Here is a 27,556-nt window from a genome sequence, read left to right on the forward strand (position 1 = left end):
TATTCTTTCCCGATCTTTCTTATCAGTAATGTAGAAATTAGAGCTCATCTCTGTTATTTGTTTGGCTGAGATTCACGTTGACACTTAGTAGCTCAGTTTGGCCATAGAAACCAGCAAATTTTCTGATTGTTTTTAAAGTCGTATACAAAGAGAGTGGTGCTTTTTCTAGTTTCTTTTTATGGGTGCTTTTTCTTTTGGACTTAAATGATCACAATATGCAGCAATAACATTCCCCTCTTACTGTCAAATGTTACAAATTTTTACACACCAGAAGGCTGAAATGGAAATTCATCGATCCGATTAACATATACTTCTCAGGCAAAGACTACATAAAGCTTTTAAGAAGTAAGGTTATCAATAATGGTTGTGTGAAGAGGGTCACTCAAGTGAGTAGCCCAGTTGTTGAGAGGGCCTTTTCCAGTAACAGCAGCTTGAACAGCAAAGCCAAGGAAAGCAACCATGGCAAGGCGGGCATGCTTAATCTCTGCCAATTGAAGTGTGGCTTTCTTTTCAGGATCTGCGGCCAATCCCAGAGGGTCAAAAAACTTTCCTCCAGGGTAAAGCCTCTTCTCAGGATCAAGCTCCGCGTTCCTCTGAAACTCAATGTACCCAATTACCAAAACCTCGATCCATATCAATGTTGTCATGGAGAATGGCAATGGTTGGCCAAGATAAGATGACCCTTCAACTAATTCCACCTGAAAAAATCATCAGTTTGAAAATCCCAATTACTTACCCTGGAAGTCTCTGTCAATTAGCCCATAGAAAATCTTTTAAACAAGTTACTTACCTTGCCGGCGTCTTGCCAGGTGACACCTGTGAGCCACTCGACGGCGAGGGCACCAAGAGTGGCCAGCATAGCCCATCGGCCATGAATGAGCTCGCACTCACGGAACCTCTGAAGCCCAAACACTTCACTGTACGGCTGAAACGGAGTTGAACTCACTTCAGAGGTCTCAAACCGGGTCCCAATAATATCACCAGCCATATTCTTCGCCAAGTTCTGGTCCAATGAATCCAAATCAAACTGCAAGTACTCCGCTGGCTTCCCGAGCCCGAAGGGGTCAAAACCATAGTCACCAACCAAGCTCCCGTCTAGCCATGCCGGGGCCTTGGCTCCAGGGTACCACAGTGGACGATCAGAATTGCGTTTCGGAATCTTCTTCGGGCTGGCCTTCTTGGTGCCAAACCCAAACCGGGCTAGGACCCGGCCCGAATTAGAGGACACGTCAGGGAGGCGGGTTCCAATAAAATATGTAGCTGCTGCTGCTGTGGTGGTGGCCATGGCTCGTCGCAAACGTACACCTAGAGTTCAGACAATAAGATTTGAGGCTCATAAGGGTAGGCTGACATGATTGTTTGAGTTATAAAGTTTTGATACTTTATCCTTGTTGGTGAGTTGGTGGCCGTTGGATTGAAGTGCGTATCCATCTGACGGCTTGTAAAGAATCTGCCTTATCTTTCCTTATCTGTTTGTAGTTTGGAAGAGGATTTGTCCGGCTGCAAGGTTGTGGCTGTTGTTGCCAGGGGAAGAAAATCTTTCTAACAGAAGATTTTTTCAAGTTACAAAAAAAATCTGAACTGAAGGCCCAAAAGCCAGACCGAAATGGGCCTAACAGATACTCAAGCCCAATGGGCCACCCTAAGGGTAGATAGAAGACTCGGTCGAGCTTCAACAATTCAGTGCTAAAAACGAATCGACAAATCTTCTTTTAAAACGTGGCACAAATATCTATCTCATTGTTGCATTGTGTAAAGAGTGAGTTGCCTTTTCCGTCAAGGTTTGGTAAGATACTTTTTCATTCATTTATCATGTATAAATTATATAATCACATAATGATATATCATATGAAAAATCAATTAGATACTTAAAATTTGATTCATTTAACATTCCCATGCTAAGAAATTTTATTAGTAATGACTGAGCCACAATAGCTTAAGCACTTATTCCGACCGAAGGTTTGTTGAATCCTTAAATTACTATTTGTTAAATATTAAAAACCTAAATTCTCACATGTCGAAGACGAAGACGCTAGCAGAAAAAGAGGTTGTCTTTGTCCAAAGAAGGGAGATTTCGTCATTGAAGAGAGAGAATGCCTAAGGAATTTTGTTAGAGAAATGAAAACCAAGTAGAGAGAAAATATAACGTTTCAAATTTTGATTATGAGGTGAAAGTATTAGTTTTCTAAACCAAAAGAAAAATAAGATAAAATTTTATTATTTTTAATATATTACTGGTTAAATGACAATTTTATTAAATATTAAATATTGTATTGTGATATAAGATATATTTTAAAAAATAAAATAATAAAAATTTAAATTATTATATTATTATCTTAAATAAAATTGCAAACACTATTAAATTCTAAACTTTTTCAAATACATTATTAACACTTCATCATTTCTTAAAAAAATGTATCGATCTATATCAGTAATATATATTATATTAAATAATATATTCACTATATTATATCAATTTTTGATATCTTTTAGAATATGTATCATTTTTCTTTGCACCGTATGATATAACGTGTATTATATTTTATAAAATACTAATTATAATGTTACGTATACAAATGAAAATGAAGATAGGATTGTCATCAGGCTGGTTTGCTCAAGCGTGGGCCTTAAAAAAATTTTGAACTTGGTTTTGGGCCTATGTTTTTTATTCGGGCCCAGTTGAGTAGAATTTTTACTGTTTTGAATTTGTTTTGGGTCTATTTTAAACGCATTTTATAAGTTTAAAACCAAGTAAAAACATCTTTAAAATTCTTTACGATGTTTGAAAACCGAACAAATACATTTTTGTTTATAATAAATTTTTGAGCCTATCAACCATAGGAACTAAACAACCTTTATTTAAACTCAAACTTAATAATTTAATGAACAAATTTTTTATTCAAACCTATCGGAAACTCAAATTCTATTTTATTAAATGATCGGACCTTGAACTTATTTGATTCAATTGACGGTTTTATGAAAGAAATAATGATAAATATTTAAGCATGTCTATTAAAACAAAAGAGAAAGAAGGCACTGTTAAAAAAAGTAAAGAAGATTAATAAAATTGATGAAGTATTAAAAATTTTAGTTCGAATTTTTATTTTATTTATAAAAATTTAACTTATTTTGTGAGATGATTGCGGAGGAAGAAAAAAAAAAACAAGGAAAAAGAAAAAGAGAGGACGGAAAGAGAAATGACGTGGTGAATGACAAGGAGGGATATTTTGGGTAATATAAAAATTATCGTCTTGATATTTGTGTCAAAGTTGTTTTTCCTTAAAAAGAGTTCAGTTGCAGGTAACAAAATGTGATTTAGCTTTCAAAAACTGGTTTTTTTTTTCTTGCCAAATCTACGGTGGGAAAATGCTTTCACTCAGCAGTAAAATCATCTTCACCGTTGGTTCGGTCAATCAGCAAGTCTCTGTTGGCTCATTAAATTTTTTGTTTACCCTAATTAAATGCAATTAAATTGTAATTAATTATTATTATTATTACATATTCAATGCAGCGACCTGTGGTAGCCGGTAACCGCATTGACTCCTGTGGCGGCAAACACCTTATTTTTACTGGCTGATCCGGTGATTTTTCTGGCTCTATATTTTTCCTCTGACCTTGATTTTTCACTCGCTTTGGTTCTCTGTTTCTATCCAGACGATCACAGCTCGGTTGCTTTGTTCTGAGGTCAATTGATTTTCTAGATCTACTTCTATCGTTTCTTCGTTCTGTTTTCTATTTTTTTAATTGTTATTATCATTTTTTTTTTTAATTTTGCTGCATAGAAATTGCGATGCTCTGTTTTTTTTTTTTAGTGGAATTGTAATTAAGTTTGGATTTTATCATCTGAACTATCTTTGTTTACTGTTATTTTTTAATTGGATTATAGTTCATTGTGGAATTTTGGTGTTTGTTTATTATTTGTTGTTGATTATTCTTCTGAAACACAGAGAAAACAAACAGCAAAATGCACAAACACTTAACACAAGAACAAAGTATTTACTTGAAAAACCCAATATGGGAAAAACCATGGGCAGTTGATGGAGAAAATTTTCACTTATTTTTTCCTCTTTGTCCGAGCTCTTAGTCTTAGCTCGCTCTGTTTTGCAGTACACACTCACTTTTGCTTAGACTTCAATACAACTTTTACTTACAAACCCTGACTGAAAAATACTTGATATGTGTACTCGTTGGTCATATGTCCACAGCAAGTTGTGCCTGCAGTACAAACCATGTACTCTCACTTTTACATACAATTTAATACAGTTAATTATTAGTTTTATTATAGTTCATTGTGGATTATGCTGAATTTTTGTGTTACTTTATTATTTATTAGTTGATTATAATAATCACTAGTTTTTGATCAATTTTAGATAAAGATTGCTAGAAATTTTTTATTATGCATGATTTTGGAGGTTTATGCTGTTGATTTTGGATAGTTAAAGTTGATTTTTTAAAAAATTTTTTTGAATAATAGTGTGTGAAGTGAATTTTTGTATAGTTAGACTGTCCTCACAGCCAGCCGTTTTGGTGAAAAAATATTGTTGGACTTACAGCTTTAACTGCTTTAGCTAATCTTTTCTCTTAAAGGTGTTGGGTGGATATATGGCAAAGTGAGCAATGGACTGTATTGTGTGACTCATTTTGATTTAAGCTTTTGGTTGTACAGAACAATGAAGGGGGGCAAGGGCAAGGGTAAGGGTGCGACCTCAAAGGAAGCTTTGAAGCCTGTTGATGACCGGTTAGTTGACTTTACTTTAATTTACTTTTTTCTTTTGTGTTGTACAAATATTATAGGTCTGCCCGAGGCCAAGTTTGAACTCAAATTCACAAGTCTAGTTAGAACCTAGAGGATTCTTAGGTTTTCCAAGGGAGGAGAAAGAAGTTCTTCTTATGTACTTTTTGTCCTAGTTTCTTACGGTTACATAAGATTTTTGGTCTTTTAAGATGGCCAACCAAAAACCCACATTCTGGTTGTAGTCTCGTGCTGAGTACATACATATCTGATGATTTCTGGTTTCATATGCTTGATGGTGGATATAGAAATTACATAAATGCCATTGTGATGGATCTAATATATTTCCATTGTTTTCAGAAAGGTTGGAAAGAGGAAGGCAGCTGCAAAGGTTGATAAAAGTAGTGCAAGGAAAGCTAAGAAGGCAAAGAATGCGAAGAAGGACCCAAACAAACCAAAGAGGCCCACTAGTGCTTTCTTTCTGTTCCTGTATGTTTCTCATTTTGCTGCTGCTTTGAGAGGCAGAAATAGCATGTGTGGTAATTTTAAAAATTTTTTAATTGATGCCATTCTGATGATACAGTGAGGAGTTCAGGAAAACTTTCAAGAAGGACAACCCTCATGTAACTGCTGTGTCAGCTGTAAGCATTCAGTTATATTTGATAAAAACGAAATGAGATTAAATTTTAGTTTGTGGTGAGGCAATCTTTATGGATTAAAGAGTTGATTCATGTGCTTGAATAATGTGGTTGAAGGTTGGGAAAGCTGCAGGAGAGAAGTGGAAATCAATGTCTCCTGATGTAAGTATTTATCATTGAGCATTGTCATATGACATGAATACAAGGATTGCTTGGTTGAATTTGATTCTTAAACATTGAAGAGTTTATTTCGATCTTTGAAATTAACTTGCCTCTGTGAAGAAAAGGTATTTGAACTGCATTTAACTGATGTATATATTCACCTAATTGGAAGGAAAAAGCTCCATATGAAGCCAAAGCAGCAAAAGGGAAGGTAGAGTATGGAAAGCTTATGAATGCTTACAATAAGAAGCAGGTGAATGACTTGCAGTGATCCTTTTCCACTTTGTGATGCTTTTGGGTGGTCATTATGTGATCAACTTTTCTTTGTTTTTAATGTTAACAGGAAAACATAACTGATGATAGTGATGAGGCATCTGAAAAGTCGAAGTCTGAAGTGAATGATGAAGAGGAGGATGAGGCCAATGGAGAGGTAGCACATTTTTTGAAGTTCTGGTCAATGGATTGATTTAACAATAGTTGTATTTTACTGTTGCATTGTCATAGTTTTGGGTTCAGATGTTGTTTTATGTCCTTGAGGTTGTTGAATGGGTAGTATCAATTCAAAAGATAGGCGTGGCTGCTTTCTTCTGGGAAATTGATTCAATCATTGGATTTGGCTAATATCTTTCGGCGAATTATATGTTCATGATTGTAAGATCAAAATGTAGAAGTTGTCATTCTATAAATTGCTGTCATTGTGTTTTTCATGCAGGAAGAGCAAGAAGAGGAAGAGGGGGAAGAAGAAGAGGAAGAGGAAGAGGAAGATGATGATTGAAATGGGATGATAATGACTTGGACATCATGGTTAATTTTTTGTCGTGTCAACGTTCTCTTAGGCTAGACCTGTTGGCTTTATTTAGATAGAGGAAAACGTTAGCTTTATGGTGCTGCAATATGGTTTTTGTAACTTTTATGAAAATTCAGCATAAGTTACCCGCTTTTATACATATCAGTTCTTGATTGCCTGCCCGTTTTTATATTCGATTCAACATTTGCAGAGTGTCCACCTTCGAGGTGTCGTTGCATTTTATACTATGTATCTCATGGAGAAATTGGAAAATCGATCTCAAATCATCACTTACATTTTGAGGTGTCTATGGGCTGGGTCGGCCCGGCTTTGGTTCAGTCTATGGGGCCCATGGGTCAGATCAAATCAGGATTGAGCCTTACGTTTGCACAATAATGGGTGTTTGGGGCGGGTTGGCTTATGAAAATTTTAAGGCTCAAAACTTGACTTTATATATATAGAGGCTTGAGTGTTAATCAGACATCCTATTTAAACAAAGTAAAAAATTAATTCAAAATTTTAAATAAAAATTGTTTTTTAATTATTAAAATTGAGGACAGTACTTCAAATATTTTATTTATATTCTCTTGTTTGTGATAGAGAAATACCATAATTACATGATAAAAATATTATAATATAGTACAAAAAAAATTAATTTATATACTATATAATTATAAACATAAATAAAAAATATATATTATAGCAATTATTTACATAAATAATATTTAAATAGATTAAATTCATTTGACCTTAGATCTATTTATAATATTTTGTAATGATAAAAATAATATAAAAATAAAATTATAAATACAAAGAATTATTATTTGCGAATTCAAACATTTTCTAAAAGTGAGTTGACGAAAGAAAATGAGATTAAGAATATAATAAAAAAATTGAGATTGAGAAATTTATAAATAAAATTGGAAAATTAAAAAGATTTAGATTGTTTATATAGAAAAAAATAATTTAAAAAAAGAATTGGGTCTAGCTTCAGCCATAAGCAGAAGCAACTATCATATATTTTTTTTTATTTTTTAATATATTCAATAGTAATGGGTCCGCTATAGCCCACTTTGAAAAGTCTATGAATTGAACCCAACATGCTATAATATCTGATTGGGTCTCCATTTGGCCTGACTCAGTTAACGTGTCTACTTATATAAAATTTAATAACATTTAGTTGTGGGTTCAACTGTCGTAAATAGGAGATCTAGTACCTCCACTTAGGGGTGGAGGTGTGCATTGAGTCAAACAAAGCTTGAAAAGGGAGGCTCGACCTAATTTACGTATCTACTTATATAGAGTTCAATACCATTTAGTTGTGGGATTAGATGTCCTAAATAAGAGATCTAGTAGCTCCATTTAGGGGTGGAGGTAGGGCTGGATTCGAACTGAGCTCTAGGTCGAGCCCGAAACAAGCTGGCCTTAGCCGAGCTTGAGCTACTCGTCAGATTTTCAAATTAAAATTTTTGATACAAAACGACGTCGTTTTAACCAATATATATTAAAACGATATCGTTTTGATAATGAAAAACGAGCCAAACCGAACTGAATTCGAGCTTAAAACGAGCCGACCTTAACCGAGCTCGAGCCCGAACTCGAGCTAGCTATATATGAACCAAACCGAGCTCGAACTCAACTCGGCTCAGTTCGAATCCAACCCTAGGTGGAGGGGTACATTGAGTCAAACAAAGCTTGAAAAGGGACCTACTTGAACTCAATTCGAATCTAAAAAGTTCAGTTTGAGTTGGCGATGAATTGTTGAATAATTGTTAGATAGAAAGAATACGGTTGTTGGATATGAAGAAAAATTAAAAACACCAAAAGAAGATAAAAAATTGCTAAAAAAAGATGGATCAATTGACAACTTTTTGATTGCTCGATCTATTCGAGATGGTTTGATTCAAATTTAAGTTAGGGTTATCTTAACTCGAATTTGGGTTTGTTTGAATCAAACTTCGACCCAGAGCTGGCTCAGTCCACCCATATGTCCATTACATGGCACCAGAAAAGAATTGAAGCATACCAAAAGAGAAGATCTAGGTGAGACAAGAAATGCTCCCACGTTAAAATTTGACTATTATATAAAAAATCCAATGAATAAGCATGATCCAGAGGCATCAAATTGAAGCAAGCCAACAGCAATCAACAAATGTTGGCACTTTCTAAATCACCTGATAAAAGGAAATGGAATCATGAATTGCGTACAACCAACCAGATGTTATATACAATTTTTCCTTTGAAGAATAAGCCCTTACCGGTAGCAAGGATCATAAGAAACAAGAATTGGATCCGGAGTAATGAGCGGCAACTTATCGATGTACATAAAAAGTCGCTTCAAATTCTCCCTAGAGATGGAGGCCAAATCAACAATCTCATTCTTGCTGGTGTAGATCCACAGGTCACCTGAATCCACTCTCCTGAGACTGTCGCGGCAGAAAGGGCATGAATGAGACCGAGCCCGCCTAGACAACCAGTGAAAAATATAGTGAATTTCAGTATCGTGCAAGGGAAAGCGGCAAGCAAGCATAGATATCAAACGACTTACCAATTGCGGTAACACTTCATACACATTGAATGATTGCAAGCGGGCAAAACGATTTTAGTTTGTATCTCCATGCAAATACCACATTCTTCTTCTCTCTCTATATCAATTTCAGAGAACTTTCCCTTATACATCTCATCTTTCTTTCTGTACTTGGCTGCACAAATCTCTTTCTGTTTCCGGTCTTCGACATCAGTAATTCCTCTTTGAAGTTGTAATAAAGAGGGAAATATCACCCGTCCATAAAATTCAAACAGATTGCTAAACAATAAGAAATTTCGCCCCAGAATGAGAGTCCGGATAAAATCATAAGCAAGAATTTGGCTGAAATAGTTATTTGACATCCCCCGAAGTTTACTCACCATAGAATTCTCTAATACTAGCTTTCCTTTCATGAATAGAAATGGTAGTCTTCCCATCCACATATGCCTGCATAAGACCATTATTCATCACTCCCTTGAGAAAAAAGATTAATGTTAACTTCAACAATTACAAATCCTAGAGGTCTGACAGGGAACTTTAGAATGTTACATTCATATTGAAGATACTGATATCACCTTATATATAAGTATTCTAAGCAAACCAAGTGCCCCAGCCAGGCGACAATCAGTCCACTGGACAAGAAAAAGAAAAGCATGAGCTGCCGGACTGTAGGATAATCTCATTTGAAGGCAGGCTCCATCATATTCTCTTGGGTAGTCAGAAGCCCTGTATCACGACAAATTTTGTACTAGTTAATCAGGTCCGTCAGAGATTTAGTTACTCTCAGCTTTTCATCACCCAAATTAATCTCTATTTTATCTATGATGAATCTTGTCAATGCAACTCTCACCCTTATCGTTCGGGATATGAACAAATAATTGGAACAAAGTGAAAATTAATGCACTGAAAGGGTATCTGGCGTTCAAAAATATTGAACGGGTGCAAGGGGAAAGCAATTCCTGATATTATTGCCTGGGATCAGGGAAGTTGGGTAGCTTACAACATACCAAATGTGCCAAATATGAATGCCAACTGATTGGCACTCAGAACAGGGCTCATAAAATCAAACTGCAGCTGGAGCTACATGAGCATAAGTAGACAAGCATTCTTCTGTCTATCTAGCCTTAAATCAATTTTGACTTCCAAAATAGGAACTAAGAGACATAACCACAAGACAAACTGCAGTAATCTTGTTGTTGGAAGGTTTCTCTACATCCTTTTTAGCAATTACCATCAACCTGATTGAAAAATATTGCAAAAAAAATATGCATTTTCTCAAACAGATGCTTCTAGGAATAGTCAACAAAATCATAAAATTCGGGCTTCAAAAAGTACTTGTATAGCTACAGGGTCAAAAAAACAATATGGAAATCACAAAGTAACATTTAAGCCAAATAGAATATGTTGATCTGATCAATTCCCTGAAACAAAAACAAGCTTCTACCACTCCACACTAACAGAGCCAGTTCTGTAGATGTGAATGCGCATGAAAAGAAAAAGCAGACAGTCTAAAAAAGAGGAAAAAAAACAAATCAATCAAAAGCAGCTAAAAATATGATTGAACTGGCCAGTGAATATAATTCTACAGCACAGGTGAATACCCGGATGCTTAAAAAGCAAAATAATGAAGAAACTTAAAAAAAGGAAAAATTAAAAAAAAAAAAGAAAAGAAAAGAAAAACCCCACATATCCGATCAAACCCCACCCGGGAAAAACTCTAATCTAGAAACAAAATCAGTATTTCTCTCACAAATTCCAAAACTCAGTAGAATTCTGGTAATTTCAGATGAAAAAAAACACAGAATTGTGTAATACCAGCATAATCTGCCGAAAATAAATCACTCCAAAAATAAAGAGAGAGATCTTTACAGGGTATTGGCAAATTGAATATCAGCTTCAAGAGCCTTGAGTGAGTCCTTAAACGACTTCCTCATCTCTTTCCCCTGACAAATTCCCATCAAACCAAAAACCAATCTCAACAACAAAAATCCATTACAATCCCACCTCAAACAAACAAAAAAAAAAAACCTAACTCTTCAATTCATATTCTCTCAAAGCCAGAATCTTATGCTTATGAAATACTTTCTGTTCCCACTTCGGAAAAAATAAAAATAAAATAAAAAAGTGGTTACAGGAAGAAGAGCTTCTTGGGTTTTCACTTAGAGCACACGTTATAGTAGTATAGTACTAGTCTAGTAGTATCTTTCTCTGTTCAGTAAATACCTTGTCCCACCCAAGGTTTGGCCTTAAAACTTTGTACACCCCTAATTGACATAATCACACTTTTCCACCCAAAATCAAGCGTAAATAATTTGTTCGCCCAAAGTTTGGCCTTAAAACATTTTTACACTCCTAGTTGGCATAATAACACTTTCCAACCCAAAATTAAGCATAAATAACATTTTTCCACTTAAAATTAAATTTTGTTAATAAAATAACAATATTAGGAATTAAAATTATCATTTTATTCATACTATTTTATTTTCAAAATTATCATATAACTATATATTAACAAAAATTAAAAATAACATTTTAAATATCTAAATTATATATGAAATACACCTTATTTTTATTTCTCTTCACCTTCAACTCTTCTTTCTTTCCTTTTATAGATAAGAGTGCTTTTGTTATTTAATTGTATATCAAGTATAAATTATAATTTTTAAAAATATTAACATCTTGTTAAAATTTTAGAGGTTATTCAAAATTCAAAGAAAGTTTGAGGTCTTTTAGAAATTTTTGAAATATGCCTACTCGTAGCAGTTTAAAAAATGGCAATTACACTCCTAAAAGAATTGAACATAATATGATAAATTATAGGTGCAAATGAATGTTACAAACCTATAATATTTTCAAAATAATAGGGTTTTGAAAAGCTTTCAGAAATTAATTTGTGAGTTTTTAAAATTTTTAAATGTTAAATTATTATATTTAAAATGTTTAGGTATGACGGACGGAAGTTGCTATTTTTTTTAAAATAATGGATGACGAAAATACTATTTTGCCCTTACGAGTTATGTCGTCAATTTAAAAAAAAAAAAGGTTATTATGTCAACTAAGGGTGGACAGCTCTTAGGCCAAACCTTGGGTGGGAAAACATAATCCACTCTTCTCTGGATAAAGAAAACGTCCACTTGAACCCTACAAGTACAACAGTGGCAACTAACTCTTCTTGCATTCAATTACTTGAAAGCCCTTCTTTCATGCTCATTGGCCCACCGGTTCGTTGTACGGAGATTCGGTGCCCCAGCCAGTGAGATTAAATTATAGATATTATTATTTAAAATTTTGTTGATCATGAGGACACGTGGCAAACATGCCTGGTTTTGATCTCACGTCGGCCATCCGATTCTTGTAGATTGTTTATGAAGCTTCGAGCGCGACGTGTGTTAATTGGTAGGAATATTGGACCCCACAGGTGGGAGCCAGATGGGATTATATAAATTCAGACAGCACAACCTTGTAATTAAGTATCTAATTATAATTAGAAAAACCAAATTTCAATTAAAAAAAAAAGACTTGTTCCCACGTAAAGTATAGTAAAATCTCAAAGTTTTATTTTTTAAATTTGAAAAATCTAAATACTTATTCATAAAGACAATTTTTGTTAAAAATATTAGTTAAGATTAAAGATAAAATTATCATTTAACAAAAAATTTAAAAATTAAACTTTTATCACATTTTTCCTCTCAATTTAAAAATCTCACAATTTTTTCTCTAAAATTTTCTTCAAAGTTTAAAAAGTGATAATTTTTCTCTAAGGTTTTTTTTTCCTTTTTCTCCTACGACGATCAACCGTCTTCGGCCTTTCCCATCCTCCCTCTTGTCTTATCTCTTTCTCTTAGTCTCTCTCCCTTTCCTCTCCAACCATGGATTAATGAAAATTGTTTGAAAATCTAGACAAAAAACATCATTTGCAAATCCAAACGAAAAAACCATCACATGAGTTCTAGTTAACGTTATCAAGAGATAGATGATAGTTCATTACTTTAAATAGAAAATCATAAAAATTAATTATTCATTAAAAAATTTGAAAATTATATCTCTTCAATTAAAAAAGACAATAGTATAATAATGAAACTATGTACATCTAGTTTTCATAACTTAATTGGATTTCAAATGATGTATTATTATATGATTATATGATTTTAAATTAAAAATAAATTAACATCTAATCATATGATAACACATAATCAAAATACTTAATTAAATATTTAAAACTTGAGTACACATAGTATTGCTCATAGTTTAATACCTTCGGCGAAGAAATTCCAACAGTGTGACAAATATTTAGACAAATAATTAATTGGAAAGTCAGGTTGAGAAGGTAAAACTCATACTAATTGAAAATGATTAGACAATGACATATGAACCTCTAATTAAGGATTCCAGAAAATGAAGTATCCTCCTAACCAACTACAATACTAGTAGTGTGAGAAGCAACCATTTGCTTACAGGATTTCATTTCTACTTATAAAAGCTAAAACCACACACAACACAACACTGCAATTTAATACCTGATTGTGCCCATTGCCACTAGAGATTCAGCCTTCTTCAACTTCTTTCTTGCACAATTGAATTTGATGCCAACAGTAGAAACAGATTTGTGAATTGGTTCCATGTACAAGTATAGTAAGAGACCTTGAAAATCATGACAAGAAAATTTTTCCCAAGTACATAACAGAGCTGCATCTCCAATAACTCCTTGTTTTCCCAGAAATTCATCATTGCTTTTACCTGGATTTTTTATACTCTGTTGTAAATGGTCTTGGTGCTGATAAAGTCTTGTAGATAAATTCTTTAGGTAATGTCTAAAACTGCTACCCACAGCTCAGATGTGTCTTCCTTGAAGACAACTGCAACATTAACCTTCAGAAATCTAAATGCTAATTAAACCCTTCCAGATATCAAATTCACTTCAACAATAAGCTCCTAGCAAGTTTTCCTTCGAAGTTGCTTCCTGAAGTTGGTAGGTTCTTTGACTTCTTTTCAATCAAATGATAGAAGACTTTGACAGATATATATTGTCAAAGTTTCATTCACCATTGCGTCTCTGCCTTCATTGGAAATATTGCAGTGCCTCTAAAGAGTCAGCTTCTCCAAAATCAGGCTACAGTGATTCTGCAAAGATTAATTCAATATAGGCTAAATGCCATAACATGAAATTACAAATTCCAGGCTCACCACTGATCCATACAAGTAGATCAGGATGGGGAAATTCAGTACAGTCTAGTTCCAGTTCCTGTTCAATTAATGACTCATTTAACATCATTAGGTTCAATGATAACGTCATTGTTCAATTAATGTTCAAACCGCCCACTATAGCTAACTACAACAATAAGTTGGAATTGGGTATTGTTCTTAGTACTCTTATCCACATTGATTATTAATTTCTTCCAAGGACTTTTGGAGCTTAGAGATATCTCCAATCAAAGATATTTGAATGTTCTCCTTCACAGAAGCCAACAAAAACATTTAGAATCATGTATTCTCCTTATAACCCTTATCTTAAAGGTAGCCAAAAACTCAATAATGGAAGATACCTTCGCTAGCACCTTTTTTAGGACAAAATAATTGAAAGGTGGTGCTGCTGCCAAAAATTATAAAATAATCATAAGGAACAATCATGAATTTTGAAACATTCATGCAGAAGCCTCCCATCTCCAGTAAAGTGACAGCCCCAGAGCACAGTACCAAGTGATCTCCCATTAAAGAGAAAGCTTAAGCCTGAGAAACACACCAGGAGATTTCTTTTCCCTCTTGATAAAAAATAAGCTCACAGCTATTCCATATTTCAACTCAAGACCAACACAAAATAGCAATAAAATTTAAGGATTTACATAGTTTGCACTAAGAATTCCAAGTATACCATACATTGACAGATGAACTAGTAACATGGTTAAAATAATGATATGAATCAAAGCTGATGGCCCATATTATAATCTAAACCAACTTTATTGCAACACCATAACAAACACCATTTACTCACTTTTAAATCTTAAAACATTAATCACGTGGCCGAATGAATATGTCCCACCCAAACTTTGCTGAAATGATATGTCCCACCCTTTAAGTTTGAAAAGTCCATTTCTCCGCTTGTTTGTCAATTCTGATAGTGTAAACCATTACATGGAAGGGCAGGAAAGTCATATTCCCGAAAACCCTAAAAAAAACAAAAACACCACATCACCAACCTTTCCCAAATTGTCTGCAACATCCAGTTGACTCTTTGCCAAATCTGCAGCATATTTTCAAATAAAAATCAATCATACCATACTTCTGACAGATGATTCAGTAACATAGTTAATATAGTGATATGAATCAAAGAAGATGGCCAAATTATAATCTAAAATCTACCGGCAGAATCTTCATTTGCATAAATTTAAGCTTCTTGTGAAAGGAGCAAATTAATTACAAATTCTAGCCTAATGCCACCCAAATTCCCAATATTTCTAGCAGACAGATCTCGGCATTTAATTTCATATCGAAGGATTTGAATATAAATAATAATGACATTAATTTCATAAAGTTTTACCTCAAAAATCTCTCCATTTCGTCCTTCACTCCCCCTCAAGCTCAACAAAACTTCAACTTCCACCTGTAAAAGATGCAGAGAATATAAAATTAAATGAATTTTATTTCAAAAGAGATATTAATTTAAAACTGAAAAAAGAAACAAAGATTAACAAATGGGTCAAAAGTTTAAAAAAAAAAAAAGACTGCCATTGGGACGAAACCAATTATCAGTTGAGAAAGCAAAAACATTAAGATCACGAATTCCCCATTCGCAACATAGTTCAATAAGCGTTTTAAGGGACCCTACAGGTGGGTTCCCCATGCGGGTCGGTTCCATCCATGATCACTGCCACGTGTCTCGGCCTACATTCTCTCCGTAGGTCCGGAGGCAACAAAATCATTCTTTAACGGAGGTTCATATTCATTAATAGATTTCACTTCTTCTTCTGTAAAAAATAGGAACTGAAATATAAAAAATATAGACTGAATTCACACAGATTCTATTGCAAAAGACAGAATTTATACAAGTACAGAGCCCACTAATTTAGCAGAAAATTATGACAATCAACTAACTAATCTTAGCCTAAAATACAGAAGCGTAACTACAGCCTAAATTCTAGAAATTTATAACAAAAGTACATCATATAAAGTAACAATACAAATAATATCTTACAGATCAATACAAACAATATCTTCAAGATCTCCCCTCAAGTTGGAGCATGAAGATCCCGAATGCCCAACTTGCGGAGAAGAAAATGAAAACGATCACGTCCCAATGCTTTAGTTAAGATATCTGCCAGTTGAAATTGAGTTGAAACATATTGTGTAGCAATGGTGCCAGATTGCAGGTGTTCACGAATAAAATGACAATCAATCTCAATATGTTTAGTGCGCTCATGGAAGACAAGATTGGCAGCAATGTGTAAAGTCGATTGATTGTCACAGTACAAAAGCATGGGTTGAGAATATGACAAAGTAAGATCAGCAAGTAGACCTCGTAACCATATCAGCTCACTAGTGGTAGAAGCCATAGATCGATATTCTGATTCGGCAGAAGAACGAGAGACTGTGGATTGTTTCTTGGATTTCTAAGAGATAGGTGCAGCACCAAGAAAAATGTAGTAACTGGTAATAGATCGTCGTGTCATGGGACAACTGGCCCAGTCAGCATCATAATAAGCTTTGATCTGAAAATCACTGTGGGAAGGAAAAAACAAACCTTGACCAGGAGAACTCTTCAAATAACGAAGAACATGATAAGCAGCATCAAGATGTGGATGACAAGGTTTTTGCATGAATTGACTAAGAAGTTGTACTGCATAAGTGATATCGGGCCGAGCAATTGTGAGATAAATGAGACGCCCAATTAAGCGTCGGTATTGTTGTGGGTCCTTTAATAGTTCACCACAATCTGAAGACAAATGATGATGTTGTGGGATGGGAAAAGCAGTTGGTTTACTACCAGACATCCCAGTTTCTTTCAAGATGTCAAGTGTGTATTTGCGTTGGCAAAGAGATATCCCTTAAGGAGAACGAGCAAGTTCTAAGCCAAGAAAATACTTAAGAGTACCAAGATCCTTTATAGAGAAACATGTATTAAGATAACTCTTGAGCTTTTGGATCTACAAAATATCATTCCCAGCAAGGACTATGTCATCCACATAAACAAGGAGAGCAAGGAAAGAAGTACCTTGAGTCAAAGTAAAAAGTGAATGATCATGGTGAGATTGTACACAGCCAAATTTTCACAATGATAAAAAGAACTTTTCAAACCATTGTCGAGGAGCCTGCTTTAGACCATACAAAGATTTATGAAGTCGACAAACATGAGTATCACCTGGTGAGAGATAACCTGGGGGAGGAGACATATAGACCTCTTCATGTAAATCACCATGTAAAAAAGCATTATTCACATCTAATTGATGTAATTCCCAATTTTTGGCAGCGGCAACAACTAACAAACACCTAACAGTAGTTAATTTTACAATAGGTGCAAAGGTTTCGGTATAATCCAAACCTTCAATTTGTGTATATCCTTGGGCTACCAAACGCGCTTTGTAACGCTCAATAGAACCATTTGCCTGAAATTTTATTTTGTATACCCAACGAGAACCAGTTGGTTTCTTTCCTGAAGGTAATGGCACCAAGCTCCAAGTATGATTTTTCTCTAGCGCAGAAATTTCTTGTTTCATAGCCTCACACCATTTCGGGTCCTTGACAGCCTGGGAGAAAGATTTAGGCTCACTAATAATGGAAATATTAGCAAGAAAAGCTTGATGAGATGAAATAAAGCGAGAATAAGACAAATGACATGACATAGGATAAGGAGTACCTGAAGAAACTGCATTGGATGTAAGCTGTGATGGCTTATCTACTCCAGGAAGTTGATATACATAGTCATCAAAATAAGAGGGAAGACGATGAGCCCTTTGAGGTCGTGATGGATTAAGAAGAGAGTTTTGCATGGGACTTGGCTGTTCAGTAAAGGTCTGTGTGGGTGAGTCTTGAGATGGAGCCATAGCCTTATGGTTAGAATCAATATTATCTTGAATTGAAGAGTTGTGACAAGGAGGCACATTATCTGACGTCTCCAAAGAATCAAGAATTGGTAAAAGTACAACAACATTTGGTTCTTTTGGAAGGTTGTGAGAATGAAAAGGGAATTGATTTTCATAAAAAATAACATCTCATGATGTAAAAATTTTGTGTGACTCCATGTCAAAAACTCTATATCCCTTTTGACCCATAGGATAACCAATAAAAATACAAGACTTAGAACGAGGTGCAAATTTATCCTTTGATCGATTTTTATTATGCACATAACATAAACAACCAAAGACACGTAAATAAGAATATGATGGAGGCTTTGAAAATAACATCTCATAAGGACTCTTGCCATTCAATTTAGGTGTAGGAGTATAATTTATCAAATAAGCTGCAGTCAAAACACATTCACCCCAAAATTTGATTGGTAGATTTGATTGGAATCGAAGAGCACGAGCAACCTCTAATAAGTGACGGTGCTTGCGTTCTACTATTCTATTTTGTTGTGGTGTATCAACACAAGATGTTTGATGAGAAATACCATGAAGAGAGAAGAAATTTGACATAGAACTATAGGTAAATTCTAGACCATTATCACTCCTAACTTGTTTAATACCACAACTAAATTGAGTACTGACCATAACATGAAATTGAATAAAGCGTTTTTGTGCCTTTGACTTATTTTTGAGAAGATAAACCCAAGTGCATCTTGTGCAATCATCCACGATAGTAAGAAAATAATGAGCACTAGAAAGAGATGGGGTTTTATAAGGTCCCCAAATATCACAATGAACCATATCAAATGGAAAATCAGATTTATTATTGCTTAAAGAAAAACCATTTCGAGTTTGTTTAGCTCGATGACACACATCGCAACATTTGTTTAAATTTTTGAAAGATAAACTAGATAATTCAGGAATTAATAATAATCGATCAAAAGAAAGATGACCTAAGCGTTCATGCCATAAGGTAGATGAGATAGAATGAGAAGCAGCTACAACAAATGGTAATTGAAGCCCACAAAAATAGTATAAGCCATCACGTAACTCACCCATTCCAATCAGTTTCTTCGATCTGAGGTCCTGCAAAACACAAAATGATGGAAAAAATGTAACTGAACATTGAAGAGTTTTTGTCAATCTACTGATTGAAAGAAGATTACATTTGAAAGAAGGGACATGGAGGACATGATTTAGAGTCATATTTAACAATCTAATTTGACTAATAGAGTGCACAGGAAGAGTTGTCCCATTTGGTAATCTAACAGGTAAAGAGTTAGAAGCAATTTTCTCATTAAACAGAGAGGGTGCATTACAAGTAAAATGTTCAGAAGCACCACTATCTAGGATCCATTCTGAAATATCATGAGATTGGGTGACCTTACCAACAAAATTTGCTACATTCTGACTAGTAGAAGGCAATAAGGACATGAGTTGATCATATTGTTCCTGAGTGAGAGTAAACCCTTTACCCATAGACTGACTTGGACCTGAAATGGCATTATTGGATGAAACAGATTCTATCTTCCCTTTTGAAAACTTCCTTTTGCTTTGCCAACCTGGAGGAAATCCAACTAGCTTAAAACACTTTTCTTTAGTATGCCCAGGTTTATTACAGTATGCACATTTTAATTTATTGGCCCATCCTTGGTGATTCCCTTTTGGCTGCTCTCCAGTAAACTCCGTCAAATTACTAGATTGTTTAACAATAAAGGCTGCTGGCTCTATTGACTGATCACGACCAATTAAAGCAATGGCTTGTTGCTTCTCTTCTTTGGTTACAAAGGCATAAACCTTGTTAATTGAAGGAAAAGGTTCCATGTTTAATATTTGAGATCGAATGATTCCATATTGATCATTTAGTCCCATGAGAAATTGATGAACTTTTTCTTTTTCCCGTTCTGCCAAAATTTCTTTTCCAACACCACAAGTACATGAAGGGATAGTAGAATAGACTGCTAACTCATCCCAAAAACCTTTTAATTTGGTGTAGTATGCTGCCACAGTAAAATCCTTTTGTTGTGCAAGACAAATCTCCCTCTTTAACTCATGAATACGTGGAACATTTCCTTGTGAGAAGCGTTCCTGCAAATCTCTCCACATCTCGCAAGCTATATCTACATATGCAACACTATCATGTAATTCTGGAATCAAGGCATTGAAGATCCACGAAATTACCATTGAGTTACATTTTTCCCAAGCCTGAGCCTCTTGGACAATCTCATCTGGTTTGGGTAAAGAGCCATCGACAAAACACAACTTGCTTTTGGTTCGAAGAGCGTTTATCATAGCACGCCTCCATGTTGGATAATTCTCACCTTTGAGAAGACAAGAAACAAGAATTGTGCCTGGATTATCAGATGAATTCAGAAAATAAGGGGAAGTTGGATCATGTTCAGACATCGATTTAGATCCTGAAAGTCTGGATGTATTTGAAGGAGTTTCTTCACTCATGATGATTGAAGATTTTAGGATTCAAAGGATCAATGCTCTGATACCATGTAAAAAATAGGAACTGAAATATAACAAATATAGACTGAATTCACACAGATTCTATTGCAAAAGACAGAATTTATACAAGTATAGAGGCCACTAATTTAGCAGAAAATTATGACAATCAACTAACTAATCTTAGCCTAAAATACAGAAGCGTAACTACAGTCTAAATTCTAGAAATTTACAACAAAAGTACATCATATAAAGTAACAATACAAATAATATCTTCCAGATCAATACAAACAATATCTTCAAGATCTTCCTCGGGGACGAGTAAGTATTGATGTTGTTGTTGTGAAGTCGATCTCATCTCTAGGTTTTGCAGGTGCCGGAGTGGAGGAAGAGAGAAAGACGAGAAATGCAGAGAGGAGAAAACATAGAACCATGGTTAGAGTTCTACTTACCGCATTTTCACATGTTGCTTGATTCTTGCCTAGTTGAAATTATGTATCGCATTATATATTAAAAAATTAATTATTTATATTATATATTAAATATTATATTATAGATATAATTTTTAAAAATTAAAATAATAAAAAAATTTAGTTAACATATTATTAATTTGAATAATATCATATACACTCTTAAAGATGTTTGATTTTGATAATTTTATTATCAAAAATTAAAATATTATTTTAACAATAGATTATTTATAAGAATTATTAGGTAAAATTTTATTATTTTAATAAAATTTATATACATAAATAATTATTTTATTTGATAATAAGTGATAATATTATATATTATTTTATTTATTATACGAAAAATTGATGGGTATAAAAAAATATTTTTATATTTTTTATTATTTTAATTAAAAATTAAGGGTAATTTTGTTATAATAATTTAATATGTGGGGATAAAAAAGTAATAATAATTAAAATCCTATGATAATCTTTTAATATCTTAGATAAAGGTGGTAATCAAATTACCTCATATATTATCTGTTGCATCATTATTGATAATGAAAAATTATTATAATTTTTTATTATTTTACAAACTAAATAATATAATTGAAGTAATAAAAAATAGATTAACAAGATAATTTTTAAATCTTCCAATCAAATAAACCCTAAAAATTTAAAATTTTTTCGTACATACCTCTATCAAATTATCATTTTATCTAAAAAATATATCTATTTATATCGATAATATGTATTATATCATAAGATATGTATCGTATTGTACTGTAGAATACATATAATATTATACTGTTAATTCATATAAATACTATTAAATGTCATGAGATGACATTAACTTAGAAAATTATATTATATAGTAGTCATATCAAATACCTTTGTTGAATGTTATAAAATGATATTAGTATAGATAACGATGATTATCATATCATTACAATATTGATATGGATTAACATTATCAATTTGAAAAATATCATAAACACCTTTAAAATTTTAAAATTTTTCACATACACTTCATCACATCATCATTTTATCTAAAAAATATATCGATTTATATCGATAACATGTATTGTATCATCAAATATATTCATTATATCATATTAATTAGATACATCTCATAATACATATCGTTTTATACTTATATTATATCATATCATAAAATACATATTATATATCATAAAACACTGCTCACTAGCCAAGAAAGAACGCTCGTTTCATGAGTCGTTCAATATTAAACGGCCTTGTTCCATAAATTGTTCATAATTTTGGTAAGTTGGACACAAAACTCAATAATGAAAGTTGAAACGCCAATTCAACTATTGTATCATCAAATATATTCATTATATCATATTAATTAGATACATCTCATAATACATATCGTTTTATACTTATATTATATTATATCATAAAATATATATTATATATCATAAAACACTGCTCACTAGCCAAGAAAGAACGCTCGTTTCATGAGTTGTTCAATATTAAACGGCCTTGTTCCATAAATCGTTCATAATTTTGGTAAGTTGGACACAAAACTCAGTAATGAAAAATGAAGCGCCAGTTCAACTTACATTTCAGGTGGCTTTTTAAGCATATGATTTCTATACTATGAAAAAGAACAAATTTAACAACCCGAAATTTTGATGCATACATGTTCACTGAATCTCATCATCTGAAGCTCGATTAGAGGTGTTATTCGATCCAAAACAATGAGATGGAATTTCGATCGAAGTGTCGTTTCATTCGTCAGAATACTTAGCTTCATTGTATAGGGGCGAAACTAGGAAGTATAGTTTGGTTGGCAGCAGGAAACCTGCAGGCAGGCATGCACTCAGGATAAATACAAATCCGATTCTCTGATTATTTTGATCATTAACTCGACTCATCAATGGAGATTTCTGTGGGGACTTTCAGATTTATTTGACGAGTATCCCATCCGGCTTTCTCCAACTGATGTATAAAATTGTCAAACCTTTCTTCCATCTCCGATAAGCTGTGTGAAAGCTGGTCGAAGAGATTATCTGAGCTTTCAAACTTTTCATATAGCCAATACGTCTGCCACACACTTCGCAAAACTGACATGCTAGTAGCCTCCACCTGCAGGGAAAATTCTAAATTTACTTAAGAATAAATAACCGTGTTAAGTGCAGCAAGAAGTTCCAGTTCGAGCATGTTTGTACCTTGAATGATATGAAGACCTCAAAATCTCTTGCCAGTAGGTTCACAATTAAAATATATTTCTCCTTTGAATATATTCTCAAAAGTGTCTTCAACTGTTACATAGAAAAGAAACAAACGATTGTGACTACTTCAAGTTAACAAGAGATTAAGATTTGATTTTGTGAATGTTACAGGTATTGAGTACAAAAATTAAGAGCAATACTGTATATATAAACAAACTGATATATTATCACATGATTAAGTGAAGTTTTGAGAAAATACCTCAAAAACAAATTTCTCACCACCAACCATCTCCTCCAAGGGCACACCAAAAATAATTCGTGGCTTCATGAACTTTTCCCATAATAATATATTTTCTTCCTTGTTACAATCATCAAAACCTGAAATGAAATATTCAACATCTGTCACACTCTGTCACAACAAATTTCAAAATGAACAAGAATATCAATTTCACCTGAAACAGTCGAGTATGAAACATGCGATTTTACCAGTATACGAGCGCGCTTAAGATTTATCTGTCAGATTGTAAAACAATAAAAAATAAAACAATTTGTAGAACAATATTTTGAGGTAGGAAACGAGAAAAAAAAAATCTGTCAGCTGTCTTGACAGAGTGGTTCTCCAACTTAAGCATCAATTCGTATTTATGGAAAAGGGAACTTAACGTATAACATTCTTACAGAGTTAAATTGTAGAACTGAAAGTGACTGATAACGTAACCAAAGGTGCAGAAGTCGCATGCTCAACCATGTCAATGCCAAAACTGGATATGATCTTACAAGCTCAGGTGTATCCTGCATTGATGATTTTACATTTAAAATTTCATATGTAAACCAAGAGTATAGTCTCTATTAAATGAAATCGAGCATGAGAAATACAGGAAAACCATCTCTGTGACTGGGAGGCTATATGACATACCAGGATCAGTATGCCCAAAGCAAGGCCAAGCAGCTGAGCAGATACTTCCCAAACTTCCTCCTGAAACATGTCCAATATGCATCCAGATTTTATTAAAATTGAAAAGAAATTTTGCTACATATTTATGCCAAAATATATGAGAATGAGAAATGGTTCAATAAATAAAAATTTAAATTAGATTAATTAGTAAGAAACACAAGAAGCGTGAACTAGATACATATAACAAAGTAATACCTTTGCTGCTACCTCCCCCAGATTTCCTGCAATTGCAAAATGGTTTTGAATCACACGGAATGAAGGATCTTTCAGTCCTCTCGCTACAGCCTGTTTAAATTTTCAATCATGAGCAAAGTAATAGAATATGCAAGCATCTCAGAAATTGGTAATTGAAACCTTGATTTGGTCTTGGACAAAACCAAAGATGAGAACTGGAGACAGCTAGAAAAAGGAAGATTCTAAAATGTTGGCACATACACTATTCCATGTCCCTGATAAGAATGTTGAGGATATAAGAATGGTATATTTCTGCCCAACACATATTGCAGTAGTGGAACCATATGTTCTTGAGGGAAAGATCCTCATAATTTATTAGTGCATGATGGAGTAAAGCGTATGTAGTATGTAGATAACAGGGCACATAACAATAGTTGTAAATTTTAACACATCAATATAAACAGTACAAATAAAGCCCTTCTTGGCAGAATACCTTGGCAAGATTCCCAAGAGATGCCAAAGGCAGGAAATATGCAGGATAAACTTGAGTAGTTAGATCAAATATGCTGCATGATGGATAAAAATTTCATTTCAGATTGTTTCAAATTAAAGCAACTTCTCTTGGTTGGAATAAGGAAAGCTTGTCACACAGACCTTCCTGCACTGCCAATGAAATCTGCATACATACGCCATTGTTTTGGGTCATCATCAAAAAGATTTCCAAAGCGCCCACCTGAAAAATGGCAACAATTAGTAATAAGATTCAACACAAATTCTCATTCTTTTAGCTCATTTCACAATGACCGTACCAATGAATAAGCGGCCAACAGCTCCAATGCCATCCTTGGAGACCCATCTACAGAGTCAATCATAAAACTAAAAACTTACAGGTTAATCCAATATAAAACTAGATATCCAACATGATTTTATACGTTAAAGAAATTGGAAGCTACTTGATAGTGGCAGCAGAAATCGCAGCAGTAGTTCCAGAGAAAGAATCAATGCCTACAGCCTGAAGCATAGTAGTAATTATCATCACTACAATTCTTTTCAGAACCATTAAGTGGAATGCACTTAAAAATTTAGAAGGACCCGCAGAACAACTCATAAAAGGGAAAATTGCAATGCGATGGGTGTTACACTAGCTCAGATAGATAAATCAACTATGTCAACAAGATAAAGCAGGCAAAACATGAGCTACATAAAACAGTAACAGTAATACCTCCTCCCCACAATTACGTACACCTAATCAATAACCAGTACTAAATAATATCCTGATCCTGAGCTGTATGAAAATAATTTCATCAAAACAAAAGAGCAAGAAGATCTTCCACAGTTCTCACTTCTCAACGAATTGACCAAATTAACAGTATAAAGTATCTAGATTTCTAATGCGCATACCGAAACAATGTCAATGGCATGAGGTTAAATCAACATGCCTTTAGGAGACTTGATGTGACTAATGCTTGACAGATCCAAGCAGTAACATTGGTAGGAAACTGTAGCAGCATGTACTGAAGGTAATCATCTGAAACTGTTCCTGCATTGGAAGGGAAGAAGGTCAGAAAGTAGAGCTGCATAGAGCTAAACTAACCATATCAACTATCAAGACTGTTATTTTGTGCTCTCATATAATAATCAAATTATTTGGCACCTTGATTACTACAAACCGAACCCTAGACCTGATTCCAGCCTATAAAAAGTATACACAATTTTGCAGTTATAGACAATATCATTATCTGAAAAACGAAAAAAGTGGTTCAAAATATTAATGTGCAAAGCCAAGAACAGAAGAGAAAAATTGAAAATCGATGTTAGTCACCTGGGAAGCCTGCAGGTAAAATGAAATCCTTAACAACATTCGGAAGGAAGGACAAAGTTGTGTCTGAGAAATGTGAGCCTTGCAATCGATTATCAACAGAATCATGTTTCACATGTAAGGTTTGCACTTTACATTCATCGTCTAAGATGAACCTGTTCATAAATGATCAAGAAAACGTCTCAAATCCTATCCCTGGTTCATTCAATAAGTTTACAAACTATAAATCACAAATTCCCTGAGTAATTGTTAGGAATCCCACATCAGTTAGGAATTTAGTTGGGTGAGGGTATAAATTAAAAAAAAAAAAAACTCCTTTCCGGTTAATGTAGTTCTCTAACTTTGCCCACCCTTAGAGGTCCAGTAAAGGGGAGGTTCCTAAACTGAGGTTTAAACTTACCTTGATTATTACAGGAGATGAATTAAAATCTGGCCAATTAACATACCCTATTGACGATTCTTTATATCCAGCAGTCCGCAATTATTTTAAAAAAGCCAACTCCAACTCCCGCTGAAGGAATCCACTAAACTAAAATTTTTTAAACTCCCATCAACTCCCTCTATAAAATTTAGAAAATTCTTCTAGCCCGAATCCCGGCGAAAATTAAAAAATAAAATAAAATCATACACTTATAACACTACATTTAAAAGCAATGTAGAAAGTTACATATCAAAGAGTATTTCAATTTTTGATGAAGATGGGGAAGTACAAATAAGTAAGGTTTGAATAAAGTAGCCACCTTTTGGCAGTCCCATTGCCATATCTCTCCACCAAAATCACGTGCGATTGGTCTTGAATTCTGTAATTAATCAACGCTTTAAGGAAAAATGAAATCACTATCAACAATTCAATCATCAGAAACTGAAAACGGGATGATTAAAAAGGAAGTGATACCTCCCCAAGTCAGCCTCTTCTTTTTCTGGAATATTGGGCTGAGAGAAAGAAGAAAGAATTTGAAGATGGCATGGTCTTGCTCTCTTTCTATTACTATTTTTCGAAGACTCCAAAGCTCTCGCAGGGATTGAGAGTTGGAGGGCGTAAGACATCTTATGCGAGACAAAAACCAAAGAGAGCAAAGCAAGGTGGGTTCCTCTTCCAGACTGCCAGTATATCTTCTTCGCCAACCAAATGAAGGCCTCTAAAATCTTGGCTTAAACCGGTACAGTAACTGATGCCGGCTTGCTTCGGGTTCAGATAATTTTAAAAAATTTGAGTTTTAAACCTAACTAGTAAATACGGGAATAGGAAAAATAAAATAAAAAAATTATACAAATATAATATGATAAATAATAAAAAATACGTTTATAAAAAAATCATAAAATTTAAATACAGAAAAAATACGAAATGTATATATACAAATTTAACACGACACATCGTCAATAATGTATTTTTGAAAAAACAATAATATCAATAATAATTTTAACATTTTTTATAGATTTTTAGATAACAATTTAAATATAAAATTTAATTAACTATTAGATCTAATAGAATATAATATATAATCAAGATTCAATAATTAAAAAAAATTATCAAAAAAGGTTAATATTTGGATGATAAAAAATTGAATTTTTTTTTTTATATATTTATGATATTATGATAATTAATTA

General features: G+C 33.6%; 4 protein-coding genes and 1 pseudogene across 8 annotated transcripts; 1 reads left to right on the forward strand and 4 right to left on the reverse strand.

Annotated features, from left to right (window-relative positions):
- Positions 1–205: 205 nt before the first annotated feature.
- Positions 206–1,338, reverse strand: LOC123202503 (chlorophyll a-b binding protein CP29.2, chloroplastic-like). The gene is made up of 2 exons (XM_044618465.1): positions 791–1,338; positions 206–698 (listed from the first exon to the last, which is right to left on the reverse strand). Exons 1-2 carry the CDS (start codon positions 1,283–1,285, stop codon positions 339–341), a joined length of 855 nt encoding a protein of 284 aa, XP_044474400.1. The 5' UTR covers positions 1,286–1,338; the 3' UTR covers positions 206–338.
- A 2,193-nt stretch (positions 1,339–3,531) lies between these two features.
- LOC123201517 (high mobility group B protein 1-like) lies at positions 3,532–6,501 on the forward strand. Its single transcript, XM_044617054.1, has 8 exons — positions 3,532–3,684; positions 4,667–4,738; positions 5,093–5,221; positions 5,316–5,373; positions 5,488–5,532; positions 5,705–5,785; positions 5,876–5,962; positions 6,245–6,501. The coding sequence occupies exons 2-8, from the start codon at positions 4,671–4,673 to the stop codon at positions 6,305–6,307; spliced, it is 531 nt and encodes a 176-aa protein (XP_044472989.1). The 5' UTR covers positions 3,532–3,684; positions 4,667–4,670; the 3' UTR covers positions 6,308–6,501.
- A 1,858-nt stretch (positions 6,502–8,359) lies between these two features.
- Positions 8,360–11,008, reverse strand: LOC123201427 (E3 ubiquitin-protein ligase AIRP2-like). Of its 2 annotated transcripts, XR_006498819.1 has the most exons (6): positions 10,716–11,007; positions 9,422–9,572; positions 9,227–9,293; positions 8,868–9,125; positions 8,578–8,784; positions 8,360–8,493 (listed from the first exon to the last, which is right to left on the reverse strand). XR_006498819.1 is itself a non-coding variant. In XM_044616930.1 (5 exons), the coding sequence occupies exons 1-5, from the start codon at positions 10,802–10,804 to the stop codon at positions 8,574–8,576; spliced, it is 780 nt and encodes a 259-aa protein (XP_044472865.1). In that variant the 5' UTR covers positions 10,805–11,008; the 3' UTR covers positions 8,360–8,573. The 2 variants fall into 2 exon arrangements, 1 of the variants encoding a protein (XP_044472865.1); XM_044616930.1 differs by having other exon boundaries at positions 8,360–8,784; positions 9,223–9,293; positions 10,716–11,008.
- Positions 11,009–13,165: 2,157 nt separating this feature from the next.
- LOC123202458 lies at positions 13,166–15,794 on the reverse strand (annotated as a pseudogene).
- Positions 15,795–22,259: 6,465 nt separating this feature from the next.
- On the reverse strand, positions 22,260–27,043 carry LOC123201431 (protein root UVB sensitive 5-like). 4 transcript variants are annotated; one of them, XM_044616935.1, is made up of 15 exons: positions 26,844–27,043; positions 26,689–26,748; positions 25,952–26,103; positions 25,569–25,663; positions 25,083–25,141; positions 24,939–24,985; positions 24,784–24,862; positions 24,623–24,695; positions 24,151–24,240; positions 23,917–23,976; positions 23,679–23,792; positions 23,453–23,513; positions 23,260–23,378; positions 22,998–23,090; positions 22,260–22,914 (listed from the first exon to the last, which is right to left on the reverse strand). In XM_044616935.1, the coding sequence occupies exons 1-15, from the start codon at positions 26,993–26,995 to the stop codon at positions 22,690–22,692; spliced, it is 1,479 nt and encodes a 492-aa protein (XP_044472870.1). In that variant the 5' UTR covers positions 26,996–27,043; the 3' UTR covers positions 22,260–22,689. The 4 variants fall into 4 exon arrangements, with proteins under 4 accessions (XP_044472870.1, XP_044472869.1, XP_044472872.1 ...); XM_044616934.1 differs by having other exon boundaries at positions 25,569–25,669; positions 26,844–27,042; XM_044616937.1 differs by lacking the exon at positions 25,952–26,103 and having other exon boundaries at positions 25,569–25,669; positions 26,844–26,983.
- Between the last annotated feature and the right edge of the window lie 513 nt (positions 27,044–27,556).

The sequence above is a fragment of the Mangifera indica genome, chromosome 18 (genome assembly GCF_011075055.1).
Source record: "Mangifera indica cultivar Alphonso chromosome 18, CATAS_Mindica_2.1, whole genome shotgun sequence".
Taxonomy (NCBI): Eukaryota; Viridiplantae; Streptophyta; class Magnoliopsida; order Sapindales; family Anacardiaceae; genus Mangifera; species Mangifera indica.